This window comes from Bubalus bubalis, chromosome 14, assembly GCF_019923935.1.
Source record: "Bubalus bubalis isolate 160015118507 breed Murrah chromosome 14, NDDB_SH_1, whole genome shotgun sequence".
NCBI classification, from domain to species: Eukaryota; Metazoa; Chordata; class Mammalia; order Artiodactyla; family Bovidae; genus Bubalus; species Bubalus bubalis.
In genome coordinates this window covers 17,487,039-17,512,341 of record NC_059170.1, presented here as the reverse complement: position 1 = coordinate 17,512,341, position 25,303 = coordinate 17,487,039, and the positions used below count along the sequence as shown (strand labels likewise).

At 41.6% G+C, this 25,303-nt stretch overlaps 1 protein-coding gene and 1 non-coding gene across 4 annotated transcripts in view; both read left to right on the top strand.

Annotated features, from left to right (window-relative positions):
- Positions 1 to 25,303, top strand: part of RPN2 (ribophorin II) — a 51,750-nt gene that overhangs the window by 5,206 nt on the left and 21,241 nt on the right. For all 3 annotated transcript variants that reach the window (XM_025263493.2, XM_025263492.2, XM_006051724.3), the window contains exons 3-9: positions 7,737 to 7,832; positions 8,364 to 8,539; positions 13,212 to 13,287; positions 14,308 to 14,442; positions 16,537 to 16,713; positions 18,165 to 18,283; positions 18,974 to 19,079. In XM_025263493.2, the coding sequence (XP_025119278.2) occupies positions 7,737 to 7,832; positions 8,364 to 8,539; positions 13,212 to 13,287; positions 14,308 to 14,442; positions 16,537 to 16,713; positions 18,165 to 18,283; positions 18,974 to 19,079 (885 nt within the window). The remainder of the gene's footprint in view (positions 1 to 7,736; positions 7,833 to 8,363; positions 8,540 to 13,211; positions 13,288 to 14,307; positions 14,443 to 16,536; positions 16,714 to 18,164; positions 18,284 to 18,973; positions 19,080 to 25,303) is intronic.
- LOC112578947 lies at positions 6,436 to 6,566 on the top strand. The gene has a single exon (XR_003103388.1). It is a non-coding gene; the product is annotated as a small nucleolar RNA SNORA38 (small nucleolar RNA).

Here is a 25,303-nt window from a genome sequence, read left to right as displayed (position 1 = left end):
AGGTGAATCATGGCATGTTGAGTCCTTCTTGCTCTTCAAATCTCTCTGACCTCCTTTTCTGCTACCAGTTGGAGAAAACTCTCTGCAATTAAAAGGGCTTACCTTTTAGGTCAGGCCTACCTGGAAAATCTCTAAATTTTAAGGTCTGCTGTTTTGGGGCTTTAATTACACCTAAAAAAATCCCTTCATAGCAGTTCTTAGGTTAGTGTTTAAATATATAACCAATGGATGGAAATCTGACAATGACATCTTTAGAATGCTTCCTTTCTTATACTAGCATGGAAATGGCCCCACATTTAAATAGTTTATGACTCAAGTTTATTTTTCACTTGTACTATAATATGGCCATCAACGGTCAGCTGGGCCTTTGCTTCATATTCTTCAGGCTAAGATTTAGCCTGACATGGAGTAGTCTCTTTCTGGACTGTTGTAGAGATGAAAGCGTGACTTTTACAACTTCTCTTCAGGAGAGATACTTGCCACTTCTTTTTTCTTTCTCATTTCTTTGCCTAAAGCAAGTCTGGTAGCCATCCCTGGATTCAACAGATCAGGGCAATGTAATCTTCAGAGGACAGTGCAATTTAGGGAGCGGTAACCCCACTCCAGTACTTTTGCCTGGAAAATCCCATGGACGGAGGAGCCTGGTGGGCTGCAGTCCATGGGGTCGCTAGAGTCGGACACGACTGAGCGACTTCACTTTGACTTTTCACTTTCATGCATTGGAGAAGGAAATGGCAACCCACTCCAGTGTTCTTGCCTGGAGAATCCCAGGGATGGGAAGCCTGGTTGGCTGCCGTCTATGGGGTCGCACAGAGTCGGACACAACTGAAGCGACTTAGCAGCAGCAACGTGTCCAGTTAGTGGCTCACTCCCTTTGCCAAGGCCTGTCTTGGCATCCTCCCGGACTCTCACATCCTTTGCATCTTTAACAGTCTCCCTCCACCCCCATCTTTTACTTATGAAACAAGCCAGGTCAACTTGTCCTGGAGAATTTTCCACGTTCTGCCTTTGATTGATTATATCCTCATGTTGTTTTTGAACATCTTTTCTTAACTCTTGGATTCTTATAAACAGATAATTCTTGAGGCTTATTTATATTCAGGGTCAGTTTGTAGGCAGTGCTGTGTACTTCCTATTAGTGGATGCATGATACCTGATTGTTTCATTTTTAGTTACGATAAAATTAGATTCACGTGTTGTCACACTAGTCTATCTCTTGTACACAGTATATAGCAGGGATTTGTTTTTTAATCTCTTCTGACAATCTCAGTCTCTTAGTTGGGGATTTAGTTCATTTATATTTTTTGTAACTATGCTGTTGGATTTAAGTCTACCATTTTGTTATTTTCTATTTGTCTATCCATCCTTTCCTCTTCCTTTCCTTTCTTAGTTTGAATCTTTTTTAAAAATAGTTTATCTCTTTTATTGACTTTTTGCTTACTTAGCTTTTTAGCAGTTGATCTAGAGATTGTAATAAACATCTTTTTTAAAAAAACTTAATATTTAATTGGCTGTACTGGGTCTTGGTTGCTGCGTGTGGGCTTTCTCTAGTTGTGGCGTGTGGGGGCTACTCTAGCCATGGTGGACAGGCTTCTCATTGTGGAGGCTTCTCTTGCTGGTGAGCACAGGCTCTAGGGAGCACAGGTTTCAATAGCTGCAGCTCATGGGCTCTAGGCTTAGTATTTGTGGCCTGGGCTTGGTTGTCCTGTGGCATATGGAATCTTCTGGGCCAGGAATTGAACCCATGTCCCCTGCATTGGCAGGTGGATTCTCAACCACTGGACCACCAGGGAGGTCCCTGTAATATGCGTCTTAACTTATCACAGTGTATTTTGAATTATTTTGCCACATCATGAGTAAGGAAAGGACCTTATAACAAAATATTTCTCTTCAAACTCCCATCATTTGTACTACTGTCAAACTTTTTACTTTTTTTCAAGGATCACAGCCTTGTGCTGTCTGGTGTCTCAACATCTCATTTTGTTCAGTTTTATAGTTATATGTGGCAGTTTAATATTTCGATTCCATCCTGGTCAGAATAGGTAGTCCCAGTTGATGTCTTGCAGTCCGTTGCAACTGGTTTTTTTTTTTTTTTTTTGATGCTCAAAATGTTCCATTTTTGCCAGTGGGCCAGAATGTTTCTGTATGTGTGTGTTTTTGTGAACTGGTAGTCTTTGAGAATTTCTGATGTCCTCGGTTTATCTTTCCTGGCTGGGACTAGAATCAGTAATTGCTACTATCTATTGAATATCTGATATATGCCAGGTACACTGGACATGTTATCTTGAGTGTTCTTAATTCTCAGTTCAGTTCATTCTCTCATTGGTGTCTGACTCTTTGTGACTCTATGGACTGCATCACGCCAGGCCTCCCTGTCCATCACCAACTCCTGGAGTTTACTCAAACTCATGTCCTTTGAGTCCGTGATGCCATTCTACCATCTCATCCTCTGTCATCCCTTTCTCCTCCCACCTTCAATCTTTCCCAGCGTCAGGGTCTTTTCGGATGAGTCAGTTCTTCCCATCAGGTGGCCAGGGTATTGGAGTTTCAGCTTCATCATCAGTCCTTCCAATGAATATTCAGGACTGATTTCCTTTAGAATGGACTGGTTGGATCTCCTTGCAGTCCAAGGGACTCTCAAGAGTCTTCTCCAACATCACACACAGTTCAAAAGCATCAATTCTTCAGCGCTCAGCTTTCTTCACAGTCCAACGCTCACATCCATACATGACTACTAGAAAAACCATAGCTTTGACTAGATGGACCTTTGTTGGCAAAGTAATGTCTCTGCTTTTTAATATGCTGTCTAGGTTGGTCATAACTTTTCTTCCATGGAGCAAGTGTCTTTTAATTTCTTGGCTGTAGTCACCATCTGCAGTGATTTTGGAACCCAAAAAAGTAAAGTCTGTCACTTCCACTGTTTCCACATCTATTTGCCATGAAGTGATTGGACCGGATGCCATGATCTTAGTTTTCTGAATGTTGAGTTTTAAGCCAACTTTTTCACTCCCTTTCACTTTCATCAAGAGGCTCTTTAGTTCTTCTTCACTTTCTGCCATAAGGGTGATGTCATCTGCATATCTGAGGTTACTGATATTTCTCCCGGCAATCTTGATTCCAGCTTGTGCTTCTTCCAGCCCAGCGTTTCTCATGATGTACTCTGCATATAAGTTAAATAAGCGGGGTGACAATATACAGCCTTGACGTACTCCTTTTCCTATTTGGAACCAGTCTGTTGTTCCATGTCCAGCTGTAACTGTTTCTTCCTCACCTGCGTACAGAGTTCTCAAGAGGCAGGTCAGGTGGTCTGGTATTCCCATCTCTTTAAGAATTTTCCAGTTCTTAATTCCATATGGTCAGAAATATTTTCCTGTAATAGAGGAGAAAACATAAGTTCAGAAAGGTTAAGAAAATTGCCCTATGTCTGCCAACCATCATCTGAATAATGGCCCCTAGGGTCAAATCCAGCTTGAAGTCTGTTTCTGTAAATAAAAGTTTACTGGAACACAACTAGACCCATCATTTATATATTGCTTATGGCTACTTTTGCACTTTAACAGTAAAGTTGAGTAATTACTAAAGGGAGTTATCTGGCCCCCAAAGCCTATTTATTCTCTGACCCTTTGTAGAAAATTTGCTAATCCCTGCTGTATGAGAGCTGCACTTTTTCAGAAATTCAGATATCTTCCTGACAGCTATTATTTGTTCCTGCCCGGTATTTCTGTGTGTGTCTGTTGAAACCAACTTTCCTCATGTTGTTGTAAACCCTCTAAGTCAAGGTACCGCCTGATAAAATTAGTTTTACTCAAAAGAAAGTGCACAAGCAGCAGAGTCGTTAGCTCAAGCTTTTGATCTTGGCTCCATCTCGGTAAAATGGGAGTTATGATACCTTTCTCCTGGGATCATTGAAAAGATAATGTGAAATCATGTTATGCCTGATAGATAACAGGCCCATGAAAGGCCCTTTGATTGTTAACTATTGTTATAATTAATATTTTAAAACGCTTGCTTTTATAATTTTGCTTTTGATAATTTATTCATGAGAGTTCAGACGGGGCTGGTGTAGATACTGTATGGACAGCCCATGATGTCTGTAAAGAGCCTGGGAGGAGAGAGAGCAGTTGAGACGCATAGAGTGGAGCGATCTTGACCAGCAGAGGTTTTGTACCATCAGGTATAGGAGAGAAAATGGGGATTGTTAGGTTAATTTTACATTTTGGATTTGAATGCAGATAAGTGGTTTCTACTGATGGATTTCAAACATTTGTGGGACCATAGGATTCAGTCCAGGGTCCTCCTGGAGGAGTAGGGTGATCTTACTCTAACTTGAATTATACCTTTTTTTTTAAAAAGATTTATTTCTGTATTTTTTGGCTGTGCTGGGTCTTTGTTGCTGCATGCGGGCTTTCTCTAGCTGTGGTGTGCAGGCCTCTCGTTGCGGTGGCTTCTCTTGTGGAGCGCAGGCTGTAGGCAAGTGGGCTTCAGTAGTTGTAGTTCACAGACTCTAGAGTGCAGGCTCAGTAGTTCTGATGCACAGGCCCAGTTGCCCTGCGGCATGTAGGATCCTTCCTCCCAGACCAGGGATTGAACCCAACAAGTCCCCTGCATTGACAGCAGATTCCTAACCACCAGACCACCAGGGAAGCCCAGAACGCTACCTTTTAATCTGTCTCATGATTTGGAGCTGCATGTGGATTTAGATTGAACTCTTGCCCCTGCGGGTGTTCTCTGCTGATGTCACAAGTTCGAGTGGATGTTGGCGCAGGCTGAAGGTATAGGCTAAAGCCATCCAGACGGCTGCAGTGCACTGTGATTCGGGGGTAATTGTGTGATTCAGTTCATTCGCTTAGTCATGTCTGACTCTGCGATTTCATGGACTACAGCACACTAGGCTTCCCTGTCCATCACCAACTGCCAGAGCTTGCTAAAACTCGTGTCCATCAAGTCAGTGATGCCATCCAGCCATCTCATTCTCTGTCATCCCCTTCTCCTCCTGCCTTCAATCTTTCCCAGCATCAGGGTCTTTCCAAATGAGTCAGTTCTTCCCATCAGGTGGCCAAAGTATTGGAGTTTCAGCTTTAGCATTAGTCCTTCCAGTGAATAATTCAGGACTGATTTCCTTTAGGATTGAGTGGTTTGATCTCCTTGCAGTCCAAGGGACTCTCGAGAGTCTTCTCCAACACCACAGCTAATTGTGTGATTGGTGGTGGTGGTGGTTTAGTTGCTAAGTCGTGTCCAGCTCTTGGGACCCCATGGACTGTAGCCTGCCAGGCTTCTCTGTCCATGGGATTCTCCAGACAAGAATACTGGAGTGGGTTGCCATTTCCTTCTCCAAATTGTACAGTTAGCTGTGGCTTTTTGTTCCTAATTCAGTGGTTGGCTTCAAGATCTTGACTTAACGCACCACTGAGGGACCTGTGCTGCTTACCGAACCTTTCAGAATCTTTGTTTTCTCATCAGTAACATGGAAATAGTTACAGTACAGCTCACAGGTGATGGATGTAGGGTGGTTAGCATGATGATGGCAGGTAATAACGTGTGTAATCAGTGTTAGCTCTTAATGGTACTATTATGTAATAGTGGTAGTTCATGTACATTGATGTTTTATTTTTTTTATCAAACTGCCATCCGCATTGCTTAATGCCTACTGAACAAAAGGTGTCCCACAAATATTTGTTGAATGAATGAATTGTAAACTTTAGCGTAATAGAAATGAAAGCTCTCTAAATGTGCCTCTTAATCAGAAAATAAATGGCTTAATCACATATTTCATTCTTCTAATCACTTATGAAACATGCTGTGGTGAGGGTGTGATGTGTACATTGTAAGCCGTGGAAGGAAGGGAGTTGTATGGACGTTTAGGAGCTGGTGGATTTCCTTATTAGAGATGCACATTAAATAAACCACTTGAGAAAGAGTCTCTGTTACTGCCACTTCCATGTAGTGGGGTGTGTCCTGCTCAGCTGTCGTTGCTTTCAGTGAGTAGGGAGAACTCCCTCAGTTCTGTTAGATCCACTGAGTTGGTTGCTGTCATAGATAGATCATTAGGGGAGATTTTGGTTATTTTGTCATAACAGATTCAACAGGAAAACAGAGGAATGGGGTTAAGTAAGTATGAGAGGAGAGCACAGCTCTGTGAACAGTGGAGTGTGAAATGAGAGTTGATTTTAGGTGTTAACGAAGAATGAACGTCTTTCATTTCGGTGTCAAGTACTGTATATGTAGGGCTTCACAGGTGACTCCGTGGTAAAGAATCTGCCTGCCATTGCAGGAGATGCAGGTTCGATCCCTGAATTGAGAATATCCCTGGGAGGAGGAAATGGCAACCCACTCCAGTATTCTTGCCTCCATATTCATGGAATTTTCCCCAAGAGGGGCCTGACAGGCTATGGTTCATGGGGTCAAAGAGGATGGAACATGATTGAGCATGCATGACCCTCCTACAAAGGCGTGTCTGTGGTTTCCTGTCTTTAGACACGTAAGAATTGGAGGCAAACAAATGTGGATTTGGAGAAGTCTGGGGCCAGCTTCCTTCCTGCAGGCTCAAGATCAACCATCCCACATAGGAGAAAAGGCAAAAACAAGCTGCTGACATTTTGAGCTTTGAAATCACAGACAGCTGGTAGATCTGTCTCTGCAAAGCAAGTATAGTAGGCATGATGCTGGTTTTACACAGGAACAGATCGTTTTTGTAGTCCCTAGAAAGGTTGTATAGCTCAGACTGGAGCCAGGCTGCCTGGGTCTGAATTCCAGTTCCTCCATTAAGAGCTGAGTGACCTTATGCCCCAGTTTTCTTATCTGTAAAATTCAGGTAATAGGAGGACCTAGTGCATAGATCCTCTTATTAAAGGAGAAATGCTTATACAGCGCTTGTCAACACTGCTTGCCACATTTTAAGTGCTCAAAAAGTGCGAACAATGACCATCATCATTTGGGGCTTTGGATGTTGTTCTATTGTTAAAGCACCAGATGGCGACAAAGCACACATCAATTACCCACATTCTGCTGAAAGGATTTCTTGAACAGGTTGTTTTCTTTTTCAAATCCTTTTTAGATGTGTTGAACCTGACTTAGCTTTGGAGGCATCTGAGTGAAGACATTGCCATTTATTAGCTTTGTAACCTTCATGAGGTTACTTACCAATGCTGAACCTCAGTTTCTTTTTCTGTTCACTGGGGATGATAATATCTGCCACAGGGTCCTCACGTTCATTAAGAGGAAGGGCATCATAAACACCCTGCACAGGTTATGCCAGAGCAGGTGTCAGGGGGAGGGACCAGCTTTTCTTTCCTTACTTCCGGCTTCGGAAGGACTGTGTGTATGTGTGCTTAGTCGCTCAGTCGTGTCCAGCTCTTTGTGACCCCATGCACTGCAGCCCACCAGGCTCCTCTGGCAATGGGTTCTCTAGGCAAGAATGCTGGCGTGGGTAGCCATTCCCTTCTCCAGGTGGGGGTCTTCACAACCCAGGAATCAAACCCAGGTCTTCTGCTTTGCAAGCAGATTCTTTACCATCTGATCTACCAGGGAAGCCCTCGAGTTGCTCTTTCTATGAAGTTAGCATTTGGGAGTAATATAGCTTCCTGTGAAAAATATCTGTTTAAAAAATGAAATCTTGTGTAGCTGGTTCTTTAAGTCATCATAGATTGCTCAGAATTTTATTCGTCATTCAAAACAAAGTACACTTGCCCCAGTCATCGTGTGTATCACCACTTACATTGATTTTTCCCTCTCTTTAGAAAGCGTGCACCTTCATTAAATCAAACCTTGATCCCAGCAATGTGGATTCCCTTTTCTACGCCGCCCAGTCCAGCCAGGCCCTCTCAGGGTGTGAGGTGAGTCCAGCTTCTTCACATTTGTGTTGACTTTAAACTGTCAAGTCCTTTTTTAGAGACAGGTGGTCATGTAAGACTTTTTTTTTTAGCAAGTAGACTATTGGAATTCCATTTTTGTGGGGGTTTGTTTTTTTTTTTTTTCCTTAAAGAAATGGACTTGGTTTATGTTTCCCAAGTTTTCACTTTTCATGAATTTTTAAGTAACTTCTTCCTCGAGTTGCCTCTCTTCTGGGAAGTCTTGCTTTTTTTCTTACAGTCTTCCTTTAACATTTCAAAATGTTTAAAGTGAAAACGCCAGATTTCTAGAAATCCATTTTTTGATCACAGGAGAACCCTATCAGTAGGCTAGTGACTTGCCAGAATATTTTCAAAAGTGTTGTGCCGAGGTTTCCCAGATATTGAATTCTGGCTTCTGAAATGTTGGAGAGAGTGGTTGAGGACCAAGTGGGTGATGTGACGGTGGTAATTGCTCTGCCTGCCGCGGGCTGCCCTCACCTGTTCTGAACTCTGTGTCTGCCCGTCCTTTCTTAGATCTCTATTTCAAATGAGACCAAAGACCTGCTGCTGGCAGCTGTGAGCGAAGACTCCTCGGTGGCCCAGATCTACCATGCAGTGGCAGCCATGAGTGGCTTTGGTCTCCCCTTGGCTTCCCAGGAAGCGCTCGGTGCCCTTACTGCCCGCCTCAGCAAGGAGGAGACCGTGCTAGCGTAAGTCCTCATCTCAAACGCTTCTCAGGCTGCTTCCCCGAGAGGCTTCATCCTCTGGTTCCACAGGTATTGTCTGGGCACCTGCTGTGCTCCAGGTGCTCTGTCGGCACTGCAGACATCGTGTTGTACTAAGGTCCATGTCCTCGTGCAGCTCCCCAAGACATGGTCTCCCGTAGCTGCTCTGGCCAGGGCAAATACTGAGTCAGAACATAAGTGTGCTGCTACAGAGAGACACGATTGCATTTGAGGTTAGGGCTGAAACAAGGGTAGGAGTGACCAAGGGAGAGGGAGGCCAGGGAGCCATGTGCATCTCGTGCTGAGGCTTGGCCAGGCCATGGTGTGATGGTGGAGACTCTGCCATGGAGGAGGGCTCATGAGGTCCCTTAGAGCTGTGGGTGACAGCACCCAGCGGGGGAGTAGGGGCTCAGAGGGGAGAGTATCCTAGGGATCTAACCCTGCTCGTCTGCAAAAGGCTCGGGTGAGGGAGAAGCACTCACTAGGAAGGAACACTGAGCAACTTTCCTGTTTGTTATACATTTAATATACGTGTATTGTAACTGACTTCAGGATGTTTACTAAGCTTAAAAGTTGCACATAGTTTTTCCCCCCTTTGATCCTGAAACTCCTCATTAAGAACAGTATACATATATTTCATTTTCTACGTGTCCCCCATTTAATTGCAACCCTGAGAGGGATTGGAGTACCTGGACTCCTGTTTATCGTCAGCAAGACATTAGCGACACAGTGCCCTCCTGCAGAGTAGTTCAGTTGTCTCCCAGTGTTTGGTTTGCTTTTTGCTTTTGCTAAGAACTGAAATGTTTCTAAACTTGAAGCTTTGTTAAGAGCAGGTTCACAGTCAGTTGCCTTTCTCTTTGTCACTCTCACATCCTACTCATTTTCACGTGGTCAGTAATCAGTGGCTTGGGGGCTGGGACTTTTCCTAGGAATGACATTTTGTGCACACTTTGCCCAGTGCTTGGCCCTTGTGGTCCTCTGGTTTCAGGTCAGAGGACTTATCACCACTGTGTCTCCTGTCATGAATTCATTTGTCAGTGCCTCACTCAGATGCTACCTTCTACAGAAATATCTTTCCATTGCCCTCTGAGCAAAAGGGAAAATCGCCCTCCTCTAAACTCCATAACAGAAAGAAGTACAAAGAAAGTATATCCATTTTGGGGTCTGTTAGACTTGAGTTTGAATACTAGCTCTGTTTCTTGCTGTGTGACTTTGGGCAAGTTACTAACCTCTCTGAGCCTTATCTGTAAATAAGATCAGTAATCCTTACATCACAGAACAAATATTAAGGTTCAGTAAGATGGTTCTTGTGAAGAGCTTAGTGCAGTGCCTGGTCTTAGTGGGCATGGGCCGCATGGAGTTCATGCTCGCTAGAGCATTTCCTTCTCAGGTCCCTTTCTTAGGGAGCTGGTTACTTGATTGTATTGTAATTTTTTCTGGATTAGATTGTAAGCTTTATTTGTAGTGCTCAGAGAGCCTGGTACCATGGTAGGTGCCCAAGAAAGAGTTAAATTCAAAACTATACTTTTATATTTCTGTTCTCTCCTCTTGAAAAACTTCAGATAGGAAGACCACACGCTTGGGATGCGAGAGAAATGTTCAAGTCCAGCCTCTTATACTTTGTGACCATGAGCAGGCTGTTTAACCTCCCTAAACCTCAGTGTTTTCGTATGTTAAACAGGGAGAATGATATCTGTCTCATAGGGTTATTGTGAAGATCAAACTGGCAGAATGCCTTATATAATATTACTACTCAATTGCCCTGTTTTAGGAAATCTGATATAAATTAAGACTTTTCTAAATGGGCCTTCTACATTTAATTGAACTTATTCTAGGAAATGAATGTTCATAAACTTGTCTAGAACAGGAAAAGAACATTTGTGAGCTTGAGTGAACAATCTAAAAAGATGCTGTTGTGGTCTCTCATAACCCAGTGTCTTTGAATCATCAACAGTATATTAGTAAGACAGGATCTGCTTTCTTAGTGTTTGCATATAGTGCTCCAGAGGGAGAGAAGTTGCTGACGGGGGAATAAATAAAGCCAATGATAAAAGCTAAGTGGATTAATTTCATTCTGAAAACTTCTGAGGTTGTTACCAGTGTGACGCTCTCTTGTTCTGAAGAAGAGAAAAATGATATCTTAATTGAAAAGTTCTTTCTAGGCTCTCCTAGCAGTCTTTTCTGGGCTCAGTGTTTATTGTAGGCAGGTGTGGGATTTCTGTCTTGTTTGGAAATTCAGGTTTCATTTTCTCAAGTGCATTCTAACAAGCATCTCCATGAGTTCTGACTCCTCTTGTTTTCCAGCTTGCCACCTTAATGGAATTTTTTTTCCATGGAGGGAATCTAAATTGTTATAATCACAACGAAAGCAGACAAATTCTCTCTCTACATCCCCCAAAATACTGACTTGATAAATGGTGTTTTTACACAAAGGCCTGGTCATCTCTTGAGAATTAGAGAACCTTTCTGGGGTTGAGCAGCATCAGCTTAACCACTAGGGGTCCTCAGCTCTCTCCATTCCACTTCTAAAAGCACCATTTCCATTCTAAGTTACCCACTTTAAGAGAATAGAACCTAATAAAATATCTTACATGGACATACTTACCTGTTGTTTGTTGTTCACTAAGTCGTGCCCAACTCTTTGTGACCCCAGCATGCCAGGCTTCCCTGTTCATCACCAACTCCTGGAGTTTGCTCAAACTCATGTCCATTGAGTCTGTGATGCAACCCAAACATCTCTTCCTCTGTCACCCCCCTCTCCTCCTGCCCTCAGTCTTTCCCAGCATCAGAGTCTTTTCCAGTGAATTAGCTCTTCACGTCAAGTAGCCAAAGCATTGGAGCTTTAGCTTCAGCATCAGTCTTTGCAATGAATATTCAGGGTTGATTTCCTTTAGGATTGACTCATTTGATTTCCTTGCATTCCCGTGGACTCTCAAGAGTCTTCTCCAGCACCACAGTTTGAAAGCATCAATTCTTTGGCGCTCAGCTGTCACATCCATACAATAGTTTTCCAGTAGTCACTGGAAAAACCGTAAGCTTTGACTATGCAAACCTTTGTCGGACATACATGCTACATCACACCTTAAGAGTGAAGTGCTGATTGTGTTAGAGTGGACAAGCCTTGAAAACATTATGCTAAATGAAAGAAGCTAAACACAAAAGGTCACATTTGTATGACTCCATTTATATGAAATATCCAGAATAGGTAAATCCATAGAGACAGAACACAGATTGCCAGGGCCAGGGGGCAGGGAGAGTGGGGGATGGGAAATGTAGTGAAACTGTTTAATGGGTATAGGGTTTTATTAATATTTTGGACTGATGGGAATGCTTCAAGACTATATAGAGGTGGTGATTATACAACACTGTGAAACATACTAAAATGTCTCTGAATTTAGCATGGCTAATTTCAAATGGCTAATTTCATGTGAATTTCACTTCAGTGAATTAAAATGTATATATACATATACAATCATGGATAAGGGTTCACAGTTACAGCACTGTATGACCTAGTAAAACATACATGTGCATCAGTTGAAGATTAAGTGAGTAAATATGGTTCATCTAAGCAATATAATACTTTGTCATTGTTAATAAGGATGAAATACATTTATATGTACTCATGGAAAAGTGTGTACAGTCTATTAAGTTAAAGATAAATTGGAGAGCAGTTATCTTTTAGGGGTAGGCATTACAAGAATTTTAACTTTCTTAAACAACCTAAAGAAATTTAACTTTCTTTAGTAATCTGTGTGAATTTTTGGCAAATATGTACTTTTATAGTCAGAAATAAATGATAATAGAAATAGAAAAGGGAAAAAAAAGAATAGACTCTGGTTTGAGAACCAGACCTTTAATTCCTTTCACCTTATTTAATGCCGCAAGGACGGGCAGCTCTCAGGGCTCCTAGCAGGATGACAGCAGCACACGTGTTAGCTGTGTGTTTACCAAACGCTTCCTGCTTCTACTGCATTCATCTGCTTTCAGAAAAGTTGCTCCCGCTTCTACCAGCAACCTACAAATGTACATTCCACGGAGTTTCTTTGGTCTTGGAGTAAGAAAAGTAGAAAGTTAACAGGTAGCTAGCCTCTGCCTGGCACAGTACCTCATATGACATGGGGATGCCCAATATTCCTTGGTTGAATTGACTCCCATTCTATCTCAGAGTGTATCTCTTCTAGAGCTAATGAAGTCTTCGTCTAGTGTTCTCTGTGCAATGTCATTAGGAACCAAACGGAGGTTCAGAAGGGGGTTCACTGGTGCTCCATCTCTTCTCTCTGCCTTCAGTACTTTTGTGGATCCTGTTGCCCAGATTGCCTTCTCTCTAGCTGTAGTGAACTTTGTGATAGTAACGGTCTATTTTTTTGGCTGTACTACGTGGCTTATGGGATTTAGTTCCCCAACCAATGATTGAATCTGGGATTCCGGCGATGAGAGCGCTGAGTCCTAACCACTAGACCATCAGGGAACTCCTTGTAATGTGATGTGATGGTCTTTGTTGCCTCTTTCCCATATAGATTGTACACCAGCTCCTTCCGGCCCGAGACTGTCTTACATTTCTAAAGAACAAGAGCAGGATATTTTTACAGATATCCCGATACAAGAAGGGGTGCGTAGAGACTTGCCATTCATTGGGGTTCTACTCTTTACATTCCAGAACAGTCCAGGCTCTGCAGACGGCCTCCTACCTATCCCAGCAGGCTGACCTGAGAAGCATCGTGGAGGAGATTGAGGTACAAATTTATTTTGCCAAGGGAATCTCCCAGTTCCTGTCTTTGAAACCATTAGAAGAGTCTTACAGATAAACATGAATCATTTGTTACAGCCAGTTACCTTTCTTTTCATATCCTTGGCACACTTCTGTTCTTTGTATCAGAGCAGTATTTCATAGGGAGTATTGGCTAGGCAAGTATAGTTACACCATCAATGAGACAACAAACTACTTCATCCTACTTTGGTAGGTATGGTCTCATAGTCCACAGATTTTAGAACATAACAAACCTGAAATTCATATTTTTTTTTTTTTTTTACTTACTACTTTGTTATCTCAGACAAATTATTAATGCCTGAGCCTCAATTTCCCTACATGGTGGTAGTTAGGAGCAAGTGGAGTTCTAAAGTGCCTAGTACAGAGTCGACACTCAGCAAGTGGTCGCTGTGGTTTTTGCTCTTCTTGCATCCTTTGCCCAGGCCCTCCCACTGCTCAGAGCCTGCTCTCAGGGACCGCATAGCCAGTGATGACAGGCAGTCTGACAGTGTTGTCACTGGGTTGCCCCACAGGCACGTTAGCTGCCTCATCATGTTCCCCAGGAGAGCAGTATGTCTCTCTCCATCCTTTAGAGCATTGATTAAGGAGGAGAAAGGCTTAGCTCTAGAGCTTGTATCCAAACGGATGGCCTTCGAATCCATCCACGTCACAATGCTTCCCAGCTACACCGCAGCCTGGCCCACTGGCCTTCTGCCCAGAGCAGTTGGTGCCTTGAGTGCCCTGACTCCTGAGCTTGGGCATAAGTTGAAGGGGTTGGGGAAGGAGCACTCTCAGAGCCACAGAAGATACCGTTCTCTTCAGATGCCTGTATGCTGTACTTCGCTTTCCGCCTAAGCGCCTTGGTTGAGAAAGCACTGAGAGACTGAAGTGGTCTGCAGACTGACATTTCCCAAAACCTTGTCTGCACTGGGGTGACAGTGGTTTGTCCATCTTACCTCTGTTTTATCCCCTGATTTCCAACCAGCTTCCGTTTTTGTCGTGACAGGACCTTGTTGCTCGCCTGGATGAACTGGGAGGTGTGTATCTCCAGTTTGAAGAAGGACTGGAAACGACGGCATTGTTTGTGGCTGCCACCTACAAGCTTATGGACCATGTGGGGACGGAGCCATCCATTAAGGAGGTGCCTGCCTACACCACAGTTCTCTGACATGAAACTCAAAGGCGTCCTTGACATTATCTCCTAACGATAGCCTTTCAGAGAGGGCTATTTGGTTAGCTTTGGGCTATCTTGGGTTCGGCATGGAAATGAGAAAGAAAAATGTGAAGCCTGTTCTTGAGAAATTGGTTGTCAGTGGGACAGGCATGAAAGCAAATTGCTACACTTGTTTTAAATGGAATATGGTTTTGTCATGAGACAGTGGCACAGAGGCCAAGTGCATTTTTCTATGTCCACCTCCCTTTCCTCCCCAGCGCTCCTAAGTGCTTGTCTCATGAATTCTTTCCACGCTGGTGGCCCGTGCATATCCTTTTTCTCTTGAGAAGCGCCCTATATGTCAAAATTGCCTGTTCTCTCTCCCTCCGACCCTCGGCAATGGCTCAATCAGAGCTAATCTGTGCTGATTGACATAGTTCACTGAGAGGCATATGTCTACCAGACATCCACCAAGAGTTAGTTCTTTTCTTTCTTTTTTCAAGAGGAGCTTGTTAACCTGAAGGAACCTTTAGTTGAAATGTGTGTGGAAAGTCTTGAGAGTGGGACCCTCTTGATACCCCTTGTTTGTAAGAAGGTAACCAACCCTTGATCTCAAGGACTTCAAATACAAGCTCCTGCTGTTTTAATTTGAGGAGGAAAGATTTGGGTCCCCAGTTAGAATTTCCATTTCTTTTGTGTGTTAGGAATGCATTGTGAGTTGTGTGCCGAGTTTCAACTAAACAGTAAATAATTACCTTTCTTGAGTAATTTGAGTTAATTTTGTATTTTCTCTAGAGGCTATGATCTGATAATTTATTCACGTGTTAGCATTTTTATGTTGTCTTCTCCTTCATCCTGAGTTTTTAGAGGTCTAGAGACACCACACCCTTATTAAATTTCCATTACAGGTGAAAGTGCAAGAACGTGGGTCTTATGGTACAAATCATTTAGAGATTTTCCTGTACGCAGTGCAGTTGATGAATTGGTGATATTCTGCATTAAACAACTTAAACTTTGTTTTGCTTTATTCCCAGGCTTCTACCAACCAGATATTTGGCTGGGATAATTTTGCTGTCACTGCTTTTGATATAACCATTCTGGTGAACAGTCCCCCATTTTAACATGTCAACAGCTTAGTGATGGAAAATGTAATTGGTACAATTAAAGAAAATTATTTCATGTCGACTGTGAATAACACTGTCGGGAACAAGGGGAGCTCTTTTGTTAGATGGTAGATTTTAAAAAACAAAACTGATTGAAATGGAAAATGTTTCCTCTTAAGCAAACAACCTCTAGAATTTTAATAATGCCTTTTAGGTTCTACTTTTTTTAAAAATTGCTTTCAGTCGTCTTCTCTAAGCAGCCCATTAGTTCTTAATGGAGAGTTATTTTAGTTTCTTTCTAATGGACATTTTGGCTGTGCAGTTTGGTCTTGTAAATACCTACTTAGTCCCAGCATCCTGTGTGGAGGTGGGTTGGGTAGGAGGGGAGCTAAGCTGGGAGGGTGAGGGGAAACAGGAAAGGACATATTTTATTATGAAAGGACTTCGGAGACAAACAGACCTACATGTGAATTTTGGTCCTTCTCTTTTTCTTTCTGTCTTAACTTGTAAGAGTTAATTAACTTCCTTTAGCCTCAGTTTCCTTATTTGGAAAGGATTGAGAGCAGTCTTTTCAGGCTCTTTGTCATGATCTGAGTTAATACACCTGTAACAGTGCCTGGCACACATAGACTTGGAACAAATGGGCACTGCGATAGGTATAATATAGTAACTTTTATATCTCAGTAGTTGTCTAGAAGTTCCTTACATTTGTACAGCAAGCATTCATAAATGGTTGACAAAGAAATGCATCCCTTTCAGTTTGTACTAGAAGATGCAAAAAACCAACCAAATAAGTTTTATGCTTAAATGCAGAATATTTGCTTCCCCCACCCCTACCAAATTGGTTAGTGGCTGAACGACTTCTCATGTGAACACTTGGAAACAGGAGGAATGACTGAGCCCAGGTGGACAGGGATGGGTGGCTGTCCCCGCTGCCTGACTGAGGAAGATCTCAGGCTGTGTTCGCCTTTTCTTGCAGGATCAGGTCATCCAGCTCATGAACACCATCTTCAGCAAGAAGAACTTTGAGTCACTCTCTGAAGCCTTCAGTGTGGCCTCTGCTGCCGCTGCGCTCTCTCAGAATCGCTACCATGTGCCTGTTGTGGTTGTGCCCGAGGGCTCTCCTTCGTACACTCAGGAACAGGCTATCCTGCGGGTATGACTTCCATGTCCCCAGAGTGCTGCTCTGATTGCCATTTCCAGTGTTGGGCTTCCAGAAATCTACACAGCCAATGGTAACCCCCATTATCATTGGAGATAGGACATATCTCTTAAATGAAGAGCAAATGGGGACTCAGTGAACTAGTCACAGGATTTTTTTTTTTTGAGTATTTGAAGTAGTACAGCTTTCAATGAAGTGCTGGAAAACTGCATTTATGGATTCATAAGTCCAGATGTATAGAGAAGTCTTAACTTCTTAAAATGTATTTTCCTATACCCAGACTTTCTAACTCCATTATTTTAAGATAGCTTTCTTTAACATTGTTAAGATCAGTGTCAGGTCGCTTATTCCTTGGAGCCGACAGTGTATCTTTCCACTTCTTCATAACGTAGCACTCCGTCCCCTCAGCAGTAAGCAAGGACGGTTGTGTGTGTTAACTGTCTGAGCAGAACAAAATGCACACACTTAAGAGTTTTCCATTCCAATGAGGCATTTGTTGCTATTGTTTGGAAACCAGTGAGCAGCTAAAATCTGCATAAAAAATTAGCATCTTGTTGATATCTAAATACACGCGTTCACATAGGACTGTCCACCTGTCCCATCAGTTCTTGTGCTTTGCAGGGTCCTTCAGATACTCTCCAGGAGAAGTGCCCCAGACTCGAGTTGCCTCTTGTTCCCCTACTTAAGTGTCACCTCCCCTCAGCAAAGACTGGGGTGAGAACTCACCTGGGTAATACAGTTTACCATGAATCAGGGGAGCTAAGAAAGCAAAGTAGAAACAGTACTGGCTTTTGAAGCTAGATAGCCTGGCGTTTCAGTCCTTAGCTGTGTGGCCTTCAGTTGCCCCATATCCTCTTGTGGCCTCAGTTTCTTCATCTGTAAAGTGAAGATTATACCAGCTGTCTCAGACAGTTGGTGGTAGGATAGATACAAGTGCTTAGCCTGGTATCTGGCAAATAGTCAACTTTTAACAAATGACTGTTACTAACATTATCCATATTTCTTCAGTTTTCTCATTGCCCATACCGTCATAAAGTATTTTTCTTGCTAATAATTTTTCTTTTTTAAGTACTATAGTAGAGCAGTAGAGTGGGAAGATAGGGGGATCAGAGAGAAGGAAATGTTAACTGTGTGATCTGAAGCCAGTCATTGTCTTTCCCTAGACTTTGGTTTCCTTACCTGAAAAATGAGATCATTGGGTAAAATCATCTTTAAGATCTCCCCCACCCCTAAGATTCTATAATCTATGTCATTCTGAACTAATTGTGTTTTCCTCTGTTTGATCCTTCAGAGATAGTAGGCCACAGGTCAGAGACGGTTCTTGAAATGAAATGGTTCTCCCCCAGCAGAGCTCACTCCTGTGGATAAAGCTTCCACCCCTAGAAGCAAAAATCTGTAGTCCCTCAGCTTCTGTGGCTACAGATAATTTTGAAATGTATTTCCAGTTGCAGGTCACCAATGTTCTGTCCCAGCCTTTGACTCAGGCTACTGTTAAACTAGAACATGCAAAATCTGTTGCTTCCAGAGCTACAGTCCTTCAGAAGACATCGTTCACCCCCATCGGGTAAGTCCTGAGCACATCTCTGCAGAGCGCTGACATACTTATTTTGAAAAGTCAGCCTGCAGCCAATATAACCCAGATCATAAAACCAAAGTTACCTACATTTAGGATTATGCTTTATTAATAACAATGTGTCAGGAACATTTCCCCCATAGGCTTAATATACTTCTGTAGTCTTATCTTCAATGGCTGCGTGTTATTGTTAGGTAATTAAAAAAAAAATTAAGGGTTAGTTTTTGTAGGAAACTTTTAAGTTTTGAATTAGTAAGTTAAAGTAAGATATGCCCTTTTTAGGAAATTCAAAAAGCACAGGAAAGTAGAATTAATGCAGAAAATTACCTACAATTATACTACCCTATGCCAACCTCTTTGAACATTTCCACTTTAAAAAAAAAAATGTAATTGTGGAAGACTTACCTGAAGAAGGTGGGATTTTTATGAGCTGGGAGGAGGGGTGGGTAGGGAATAGAAAAAGAAGACTTTGGAGACTTGAAAGAGAAGGTCATTTTAGGTGGTTTTGAAGTTTGCCCCTCATAATAATACGTGATTGGACAGGAGGTGGCCCAAGATGGGTGGGAAGTGGAAAAGTAAAAAAAGTGGTGCATCCCTGGAATGCTGCACTTTGCAGCCTGTTGTGTCCGTTTGTGATTTTCCTGTGCGAGTTGTTGCTAACCCCACTGTCGTTCTTAACAGGGATGTTTTTGAGCTAAACTTCATGAATGTCAAATTTTCCAGTGGTTATTATGACTTCTCTGTCAAAGTTGAAGGTGACAGCCGTTACATTGCAAATACTGTAGAGGTGAGTGCTTTCTTGTCATCCCCATTGCCATGTTAGTACACCCAAGGAAATGACCATACAGGCATATGGCATTAACCATTTACATGTGTTGACCTCTCTTATGACCCAGTTAAAATGAATATGTTAAGAGAGAGGTAGGTTTGAACTATGCTGTTTGACAGACTCAGCCAAGAACTTGATCATAGGCAGCTGGATTTGTCAGTTATTCATTTTGCATTGTAACTTAACCTTACTCGCTTAACATAAAATTTAGGAAGTAGAAAAAATTAAAATCATCCCTAATTCCCCTGAGATATAAATATTCTTAAGATGTGTTCTATGGTTGGCCTTGATAGATTTACAAATGGGCTTGGTGCTAATTAAGGGGACCAAAAGCATCACGTGATCTGTAGCAGCATAGTGAGGCTTTCAGGGTGAAATACAAAAGAAAATCGGTAATCCTTCCTAATGAACTGTGTTTCAGATGTTTAGCTGTCTTGAGTTGTGTTGAAGATCCAAGTGGTTTTAAGGGTGGAAAGCTCTGCCTCATTTATCTGATGCTTTGTGAGAATGAGTTATTTCACATTAGTGGTTTTCTCAGCTAACTGACGTTTGCCCCTCCAGGCACTGTGACTTTCATTTTTATCTTTTTGGATAAAAGTTTATTGAAGATGAATTACACATTTTCCTACTTTCTTGAACTATGTGATACGGTTTAACCTTTCTTATTCTGCCTTAGAGTCATCAGCATGAAAGCATGTGACATACACAGCACAGTTCTCCGTGCTTTTGCTTGTATTATTTTATTCTTACAACAGTCCTAACAGGTGCGTGGAGTCCTTTTCCTTTCACTGATGAGGGGTAAAGTAATTTGTCCAAAACCTCTAGCCTGTCTGTGCTTGGTGAATCCCCTCCACAGTGCTGGTGTACTTACGTGCCCTGGTGAGGACTGAGCCAGCTCAGAGGCTGAGACCTGTGTGCGCTGCACCTGCCGGCCTGTTCATGGTATTACTTTGTCCTTAGAGCTGTCATTTCTCCATGTTTCTGCCACTGTCTTTGTTGCATCTCCTTGGCCACACTGTCCCACATTCTGTTGGGTCAGGGGAACTTGTGGTGTTACAGTGCCTTTTCAATAGTTATATATATGCTATTTGCGACAGCTGTTTTCTTCACTATTCAAATGTCATTTTCCACTGACTTTTCTTTGTTAATTAAACTTTCTCATTTTGAAATCATTTCCGTCTTAAATTACGAAAATTCCTGTATACCCCTTATCCAGCTGCCCCAAATGTATACCTTATATAACTAATATAATTTCAATATCTGAAAATTAACACTAATACAATACTATTAACTGATCTGTGTAGACTTAATTCAGATTCCACTAGGTATCTTACTAATGTCCCTTTTCCGGTCCCAGATTCAACCTGGGATCACATATTCCTTCAGTTGCCATGACCCTTTACCCTCCTCCAATTAGGGTATTCTGTCTTTTGTGACCTTGACACTTTTGCAAAGTACTGGCCAGTTAGTTTGTATAGTGTTCCTTACTTTGGGTTTGTCTGCTACTTCCTCATAATTAAATTCAGGTCATGCAAAAATACTCTAAAAGCAATGTTCCTTCCCAGTGTGTCCTGTTAGGAAGTATATGCTGTTGGTATGTCTCATTGCTGGTGATGTTAACCTTCATCTCCTGGTTAAGGTGGCATCTGCTAGGTTTCTCTATTATAAAGTTGCTGTTTTTTTTGCTTTGTAATTAAGTGTCTGCTGAAATGATATTTTGAGACTGTACATACCCTGACGATTTTGCCTGCAAGAGTTATTAATATGGTGTTTGCCAAAAGGTGATTTTTCTCTTTCATTCCATCTACATTTATTACTTGGAATTTCACTGTAAGAAAACGCTGTCCACCTCTCCCTGTATTTAGTTATTCATGGATTCTTATTTTACTGTATATTTTATAATCCGTTACTGTCATCATTTATTTTTTGCTCATTTTATCCCAGATTCAGCCTTTGGAGAGCTCCTCCGGTTGGCCTTGTGTCACTTTTCTTTAATGAAAGGACACAAAGCCAGAAAGTTTGACCTTTTCAAAAGCGGGCCATTACTTAACATAGATTCAGCATTTAGATTAAAAGTTTGGCAGAAAGGAGGATGTTTTCTGGAACTCTAATCGCTCTGCCTTTTCTCTCCCTCATGTCTGACCTTTTTAGGCAGGAGACATCTGATCCTAGTCCATTCACTAACACAGATTTGGATAGAAAGTATTGTAGTGTGTGCTGCTGCTGCTGCTGCCAAGTTGCTTCAGTCATGTCTGACTCTGTGCGACCCCATAGATGGCAACCCACCAGGCTCCCCCGTCCCTGGGATTCTCCAGGCAAGAACACTGGAGTGGGTTGCCATTTCCTTCTCCAATGCATGAAAGTGAAAAGTGAAAGGGGAGTCACTCAGTCGTGTCCAACTCATAGCGACCCATGGACTGCAGCCTTGAACCTTTAAAAGTCAGATTCTTTCACTTTTAGTTGCCTGCTGTAAGGGGCCTTATTTTTGTTATTTGTAGCTGAACTCATTGAAAAGCAAACTTTTTTTTTTTTTTTTTGCTTGAAACCTTCCTTCTACCTGTACAATCTTGATACCGATATACCCAATTTAAGTGCCATACCCATGCATCACGGCCATTCTTAATCTCTCTCTTCCTTTCCACTTCTGACTTCAGTCAGTCACCAAGCCCTGTTGAGTCCACCTTTAAATGGCTTTTCCGTAATTCCTTTGTTCTTTGGTCCCACTTCGGTAGATCCCAAGTAAATAGGTAGGTAGTTTCCAGCAAGTTTCACTGTCTTCCTTCTCTGCCCCCTTCCACTTCATAAGCGCCATAAACACCACTAGAATGATAAAAATCACAGTGTTCCTGTGGTTAAACATTTCTTTGGTTTCCTATTGCACATGAGTAAGGTCTAGACGCCTCGGTGTGCCCTTTGAAGGCCCTCCACGCAAGGCACTTGGGCATCCTTCATTGTGGTTACAGCCTCATCCACTCAGCTCTAGCTGCTCCTGACTGCATGCTGGTCCTCATCTATACTCCACGTGCATGTGCACTTGGGCATCTGTTGTTTCCTCCGTGGGGAATGTTCTTCCCCTCCCTTGCTGAAGTACTCATCCTGTAAGATCTAATTCAAATGTTGCTCCTTCAGTGCTCCCTTAGAATTTTATTTTTATTTTTTCAGTTTAGACTATTTCAAAAATACAGAGAAGAATAGAGAATAGTATCATTGTTATATACCTACCAGCTATTTGTCTCCCTCAAACCCAAACATTTTGCTATATTTTCTCCTTTGTTTTGTTTATTTATTTTATTTTTGGCTGTGCTGGGTCTGTATTGCTGCGTGTAGGCTTTCTCTAGTCGCAGAGAGTGGGGATACTGTCGAGCTGTGGTAGGCAGGCTTCTCGCTGCGGTGGCTTCTCTTGTTGTGGAGCATGGGCTCTAGGGCACGCGGGTTTCAGTAGTTGCTGCACATGGGCTCAGTAGTTGCAGCTCCTGGGCTCAGGAGCACAGCTCAGGAACTGTGGCACACAGCTTGGTTGCATGCGGGATCTTCCTGGAGCGGGGATCGAACCTGTATTTCCTGCATTGGCAGGTGAATTCTTTACCACTGGACCACCAGGGAAACCCCTCTCCTTCATTTTGTTTTATTTTGGTAAGAAATAAAATCCTATAGATTGAACTTAAGCTCTCTGTATATTCTTCACTTTTTCTTTCCTCTTTCCCCACATTTGAAGTGTATATTCCAACGCCAGTTTTTACATTTTAAGCAGTATAGTACATTGATTTGCCATTTCCCCAGATTTATATGCTTCATTATATGCATCCTTTTGCAATTTGCTTGTTTTCACTCAATATTAATTTTATGACAGCCATATTTATGCATGTCAAACTTAGAGCTATGCATAAATATAAATAATTTTATAAAATTGTCTTCCTTTTATGAATGCATTAGATTTATTAATTCATTTTCTGTTGTTGGACACTTAGACTTTCACTGATACAGTGCTGCTGTGAACATCTTACTACATTTTTTCATGCACATTTTATTTATCTGGAGTGAAGTTGTGGGATCATAGGATATGCTCATCTTCCAGCTTTCTTATGTTTTGCCAAATTGCTGTTTTCTTCATATTCTTATCAGTATCTGGTATGACGAGTTTTGATAATCTGTTAAATATGAACTGGTATGTTGTTGTTTTAATGTTTGTCTTTGGTTACTTGTAAGATTGAGCATATTTTCTTGTGTTTATTGGCCATTTAGGTTTCTTCTCTGAATTGCCATGTATCTTTTGTCTTTTTCTTTTGGTTTGTTAGTCTTTTAGTTACTGATTTTCTTTTTAGGTGCTGCATGTATTCTGAAGCAGTATGTATTAGTAAATCCTTAGTTATAAGCATCAGATATAATTCCTTAGTGTTGCTTTATGGCATCTTTTGATGCCCAGAAATTAATTTCAGTGAAGCCTAATTTAAAAGTCTTTTTTTTCCCCTAGACTGTTTGTATTTTTTGTGTCTTTAAAAAATTCTACATTGCTCCAGGATCCAAAAAGTATTTTCTAGTATTTTCTTCCAAGAGTTTTTAAGTTATTTTCCCCTTATATTTAGGGCTTCAGTCTACTTGGCTTATTTTTTTTTGCTATAGTATTTTATATTGTGTCCATAAATGTTTTTACTGCATTGTATTACCATTGTTTGCTTGTAAGTTTTGCTTTTTCATTGAGCTGGGTGCTCCCTATGGGCAGAGACCAACTCTTGTTTTTTCAGTGCTTAGCTTCCATCTCAGCCCACTTAAGAGAAGAAAAGGATGGAGTGGTCTGAAGATTAAAGATGTTTTCCCGCATTCCAAGGCCCTTAGAACTGTGGTAATTCATCTTTTTAGGGGTGAGCCTTTTATTCTATACAAAGCAGCTTTCTTTTTTCTTTCAAACAAGTTTTATTGAGGATATACCAGAAAATTACCCTTTAGAAGTATATAATTCAGCATCTTTAGTATATCTAGAGTTGTGTGGCTATCAGTACCATCTAATTCCACAGCATTTTTATCACCCCAAAAAGCAACCCTGTGTCTATTTGTAGACACTCTTTGTTCTATAAGAATATATCCTCCTCTTTGTCCTGGCAATTACTGATCTACTTTGTATCTCTGTGGTTTGCCTGTCTGGGACATTTCATATAACTGGAATAATACAATATCTTGCTTCTTGTGTTTTTAACTTAGCATAATATTGTTAAGGTTCATTCATGGTGTAGCATGTATCAGTACTTTATTCCTTTTTATGGCTAAATAATTGAATAGTCCCTTGTGTGGATATATTGCATTTTTTAATCCGTTCATCAGTTGATGGACATGTGGGGAAGTTTCCACATTTTGGATATTATAAATGATGCTGCTGTTAACGTTCATGTACAGGTTCTTGTTTGAACACCTGTTTTCAATTCTTCTAGGTTTATGCCTAGGAATGGAAGTACTGAGTCATGTGATAACTGTATGTTTAACTTCTTGAGGAACTGACACTGTTTCTCAAAGAAGCTGCACCACTTTACATTCCCACCAACAATGTATAAGCATTCCAATTTCTCTGCATCCTCACCAACTCTTGTTATTTTCTGTCTTTTTCATTTTGACCCTCCTAGGTGGGTGTGAAGTGGTATCTTATGATTTGATTTGCATTTTTCTGATATCTAATGATGTTGAACATCTTTTTATGTGCTAATTGGTTATTTGTATATCTTTTTTGGAGAAATGTCTATTCAGATCTTTTCCCCATTAAAAATTTGTCTTTTTATTTCTTCCTTCCTACTCATTGGAAAAGACTCTGATGCTGGGAGGAATTGGGGGCAGGAGGAGAAGGGGACGACAGAGGATGAGATGGCTGGATGGCATCACTGACTCGATGGACATGAGTCTGAGTGAACTCCAGGAGTTGGTGATGGACAGGGAGGCCTGGCGTGCTGTGATTCATGGGGTCACAGAGAGTTGGACACGACTGAGTGACTGAACTGAACTGAATCTATATAGCTCTTACTTCCTTTTCTTACTCCACTGTCTTTTTATATTCCTGAGTTATGAGTTCTGTGTATATTCTTAATACAAGTTCTTTGTCAGACATATGATTCGCAGATACCTTCTCACCATCTGTAGGCTGTCTTTTCCCTTTCTTAATGTTGTCTTCTGATGCACAAAATGTTTTAATTTCAATAGTC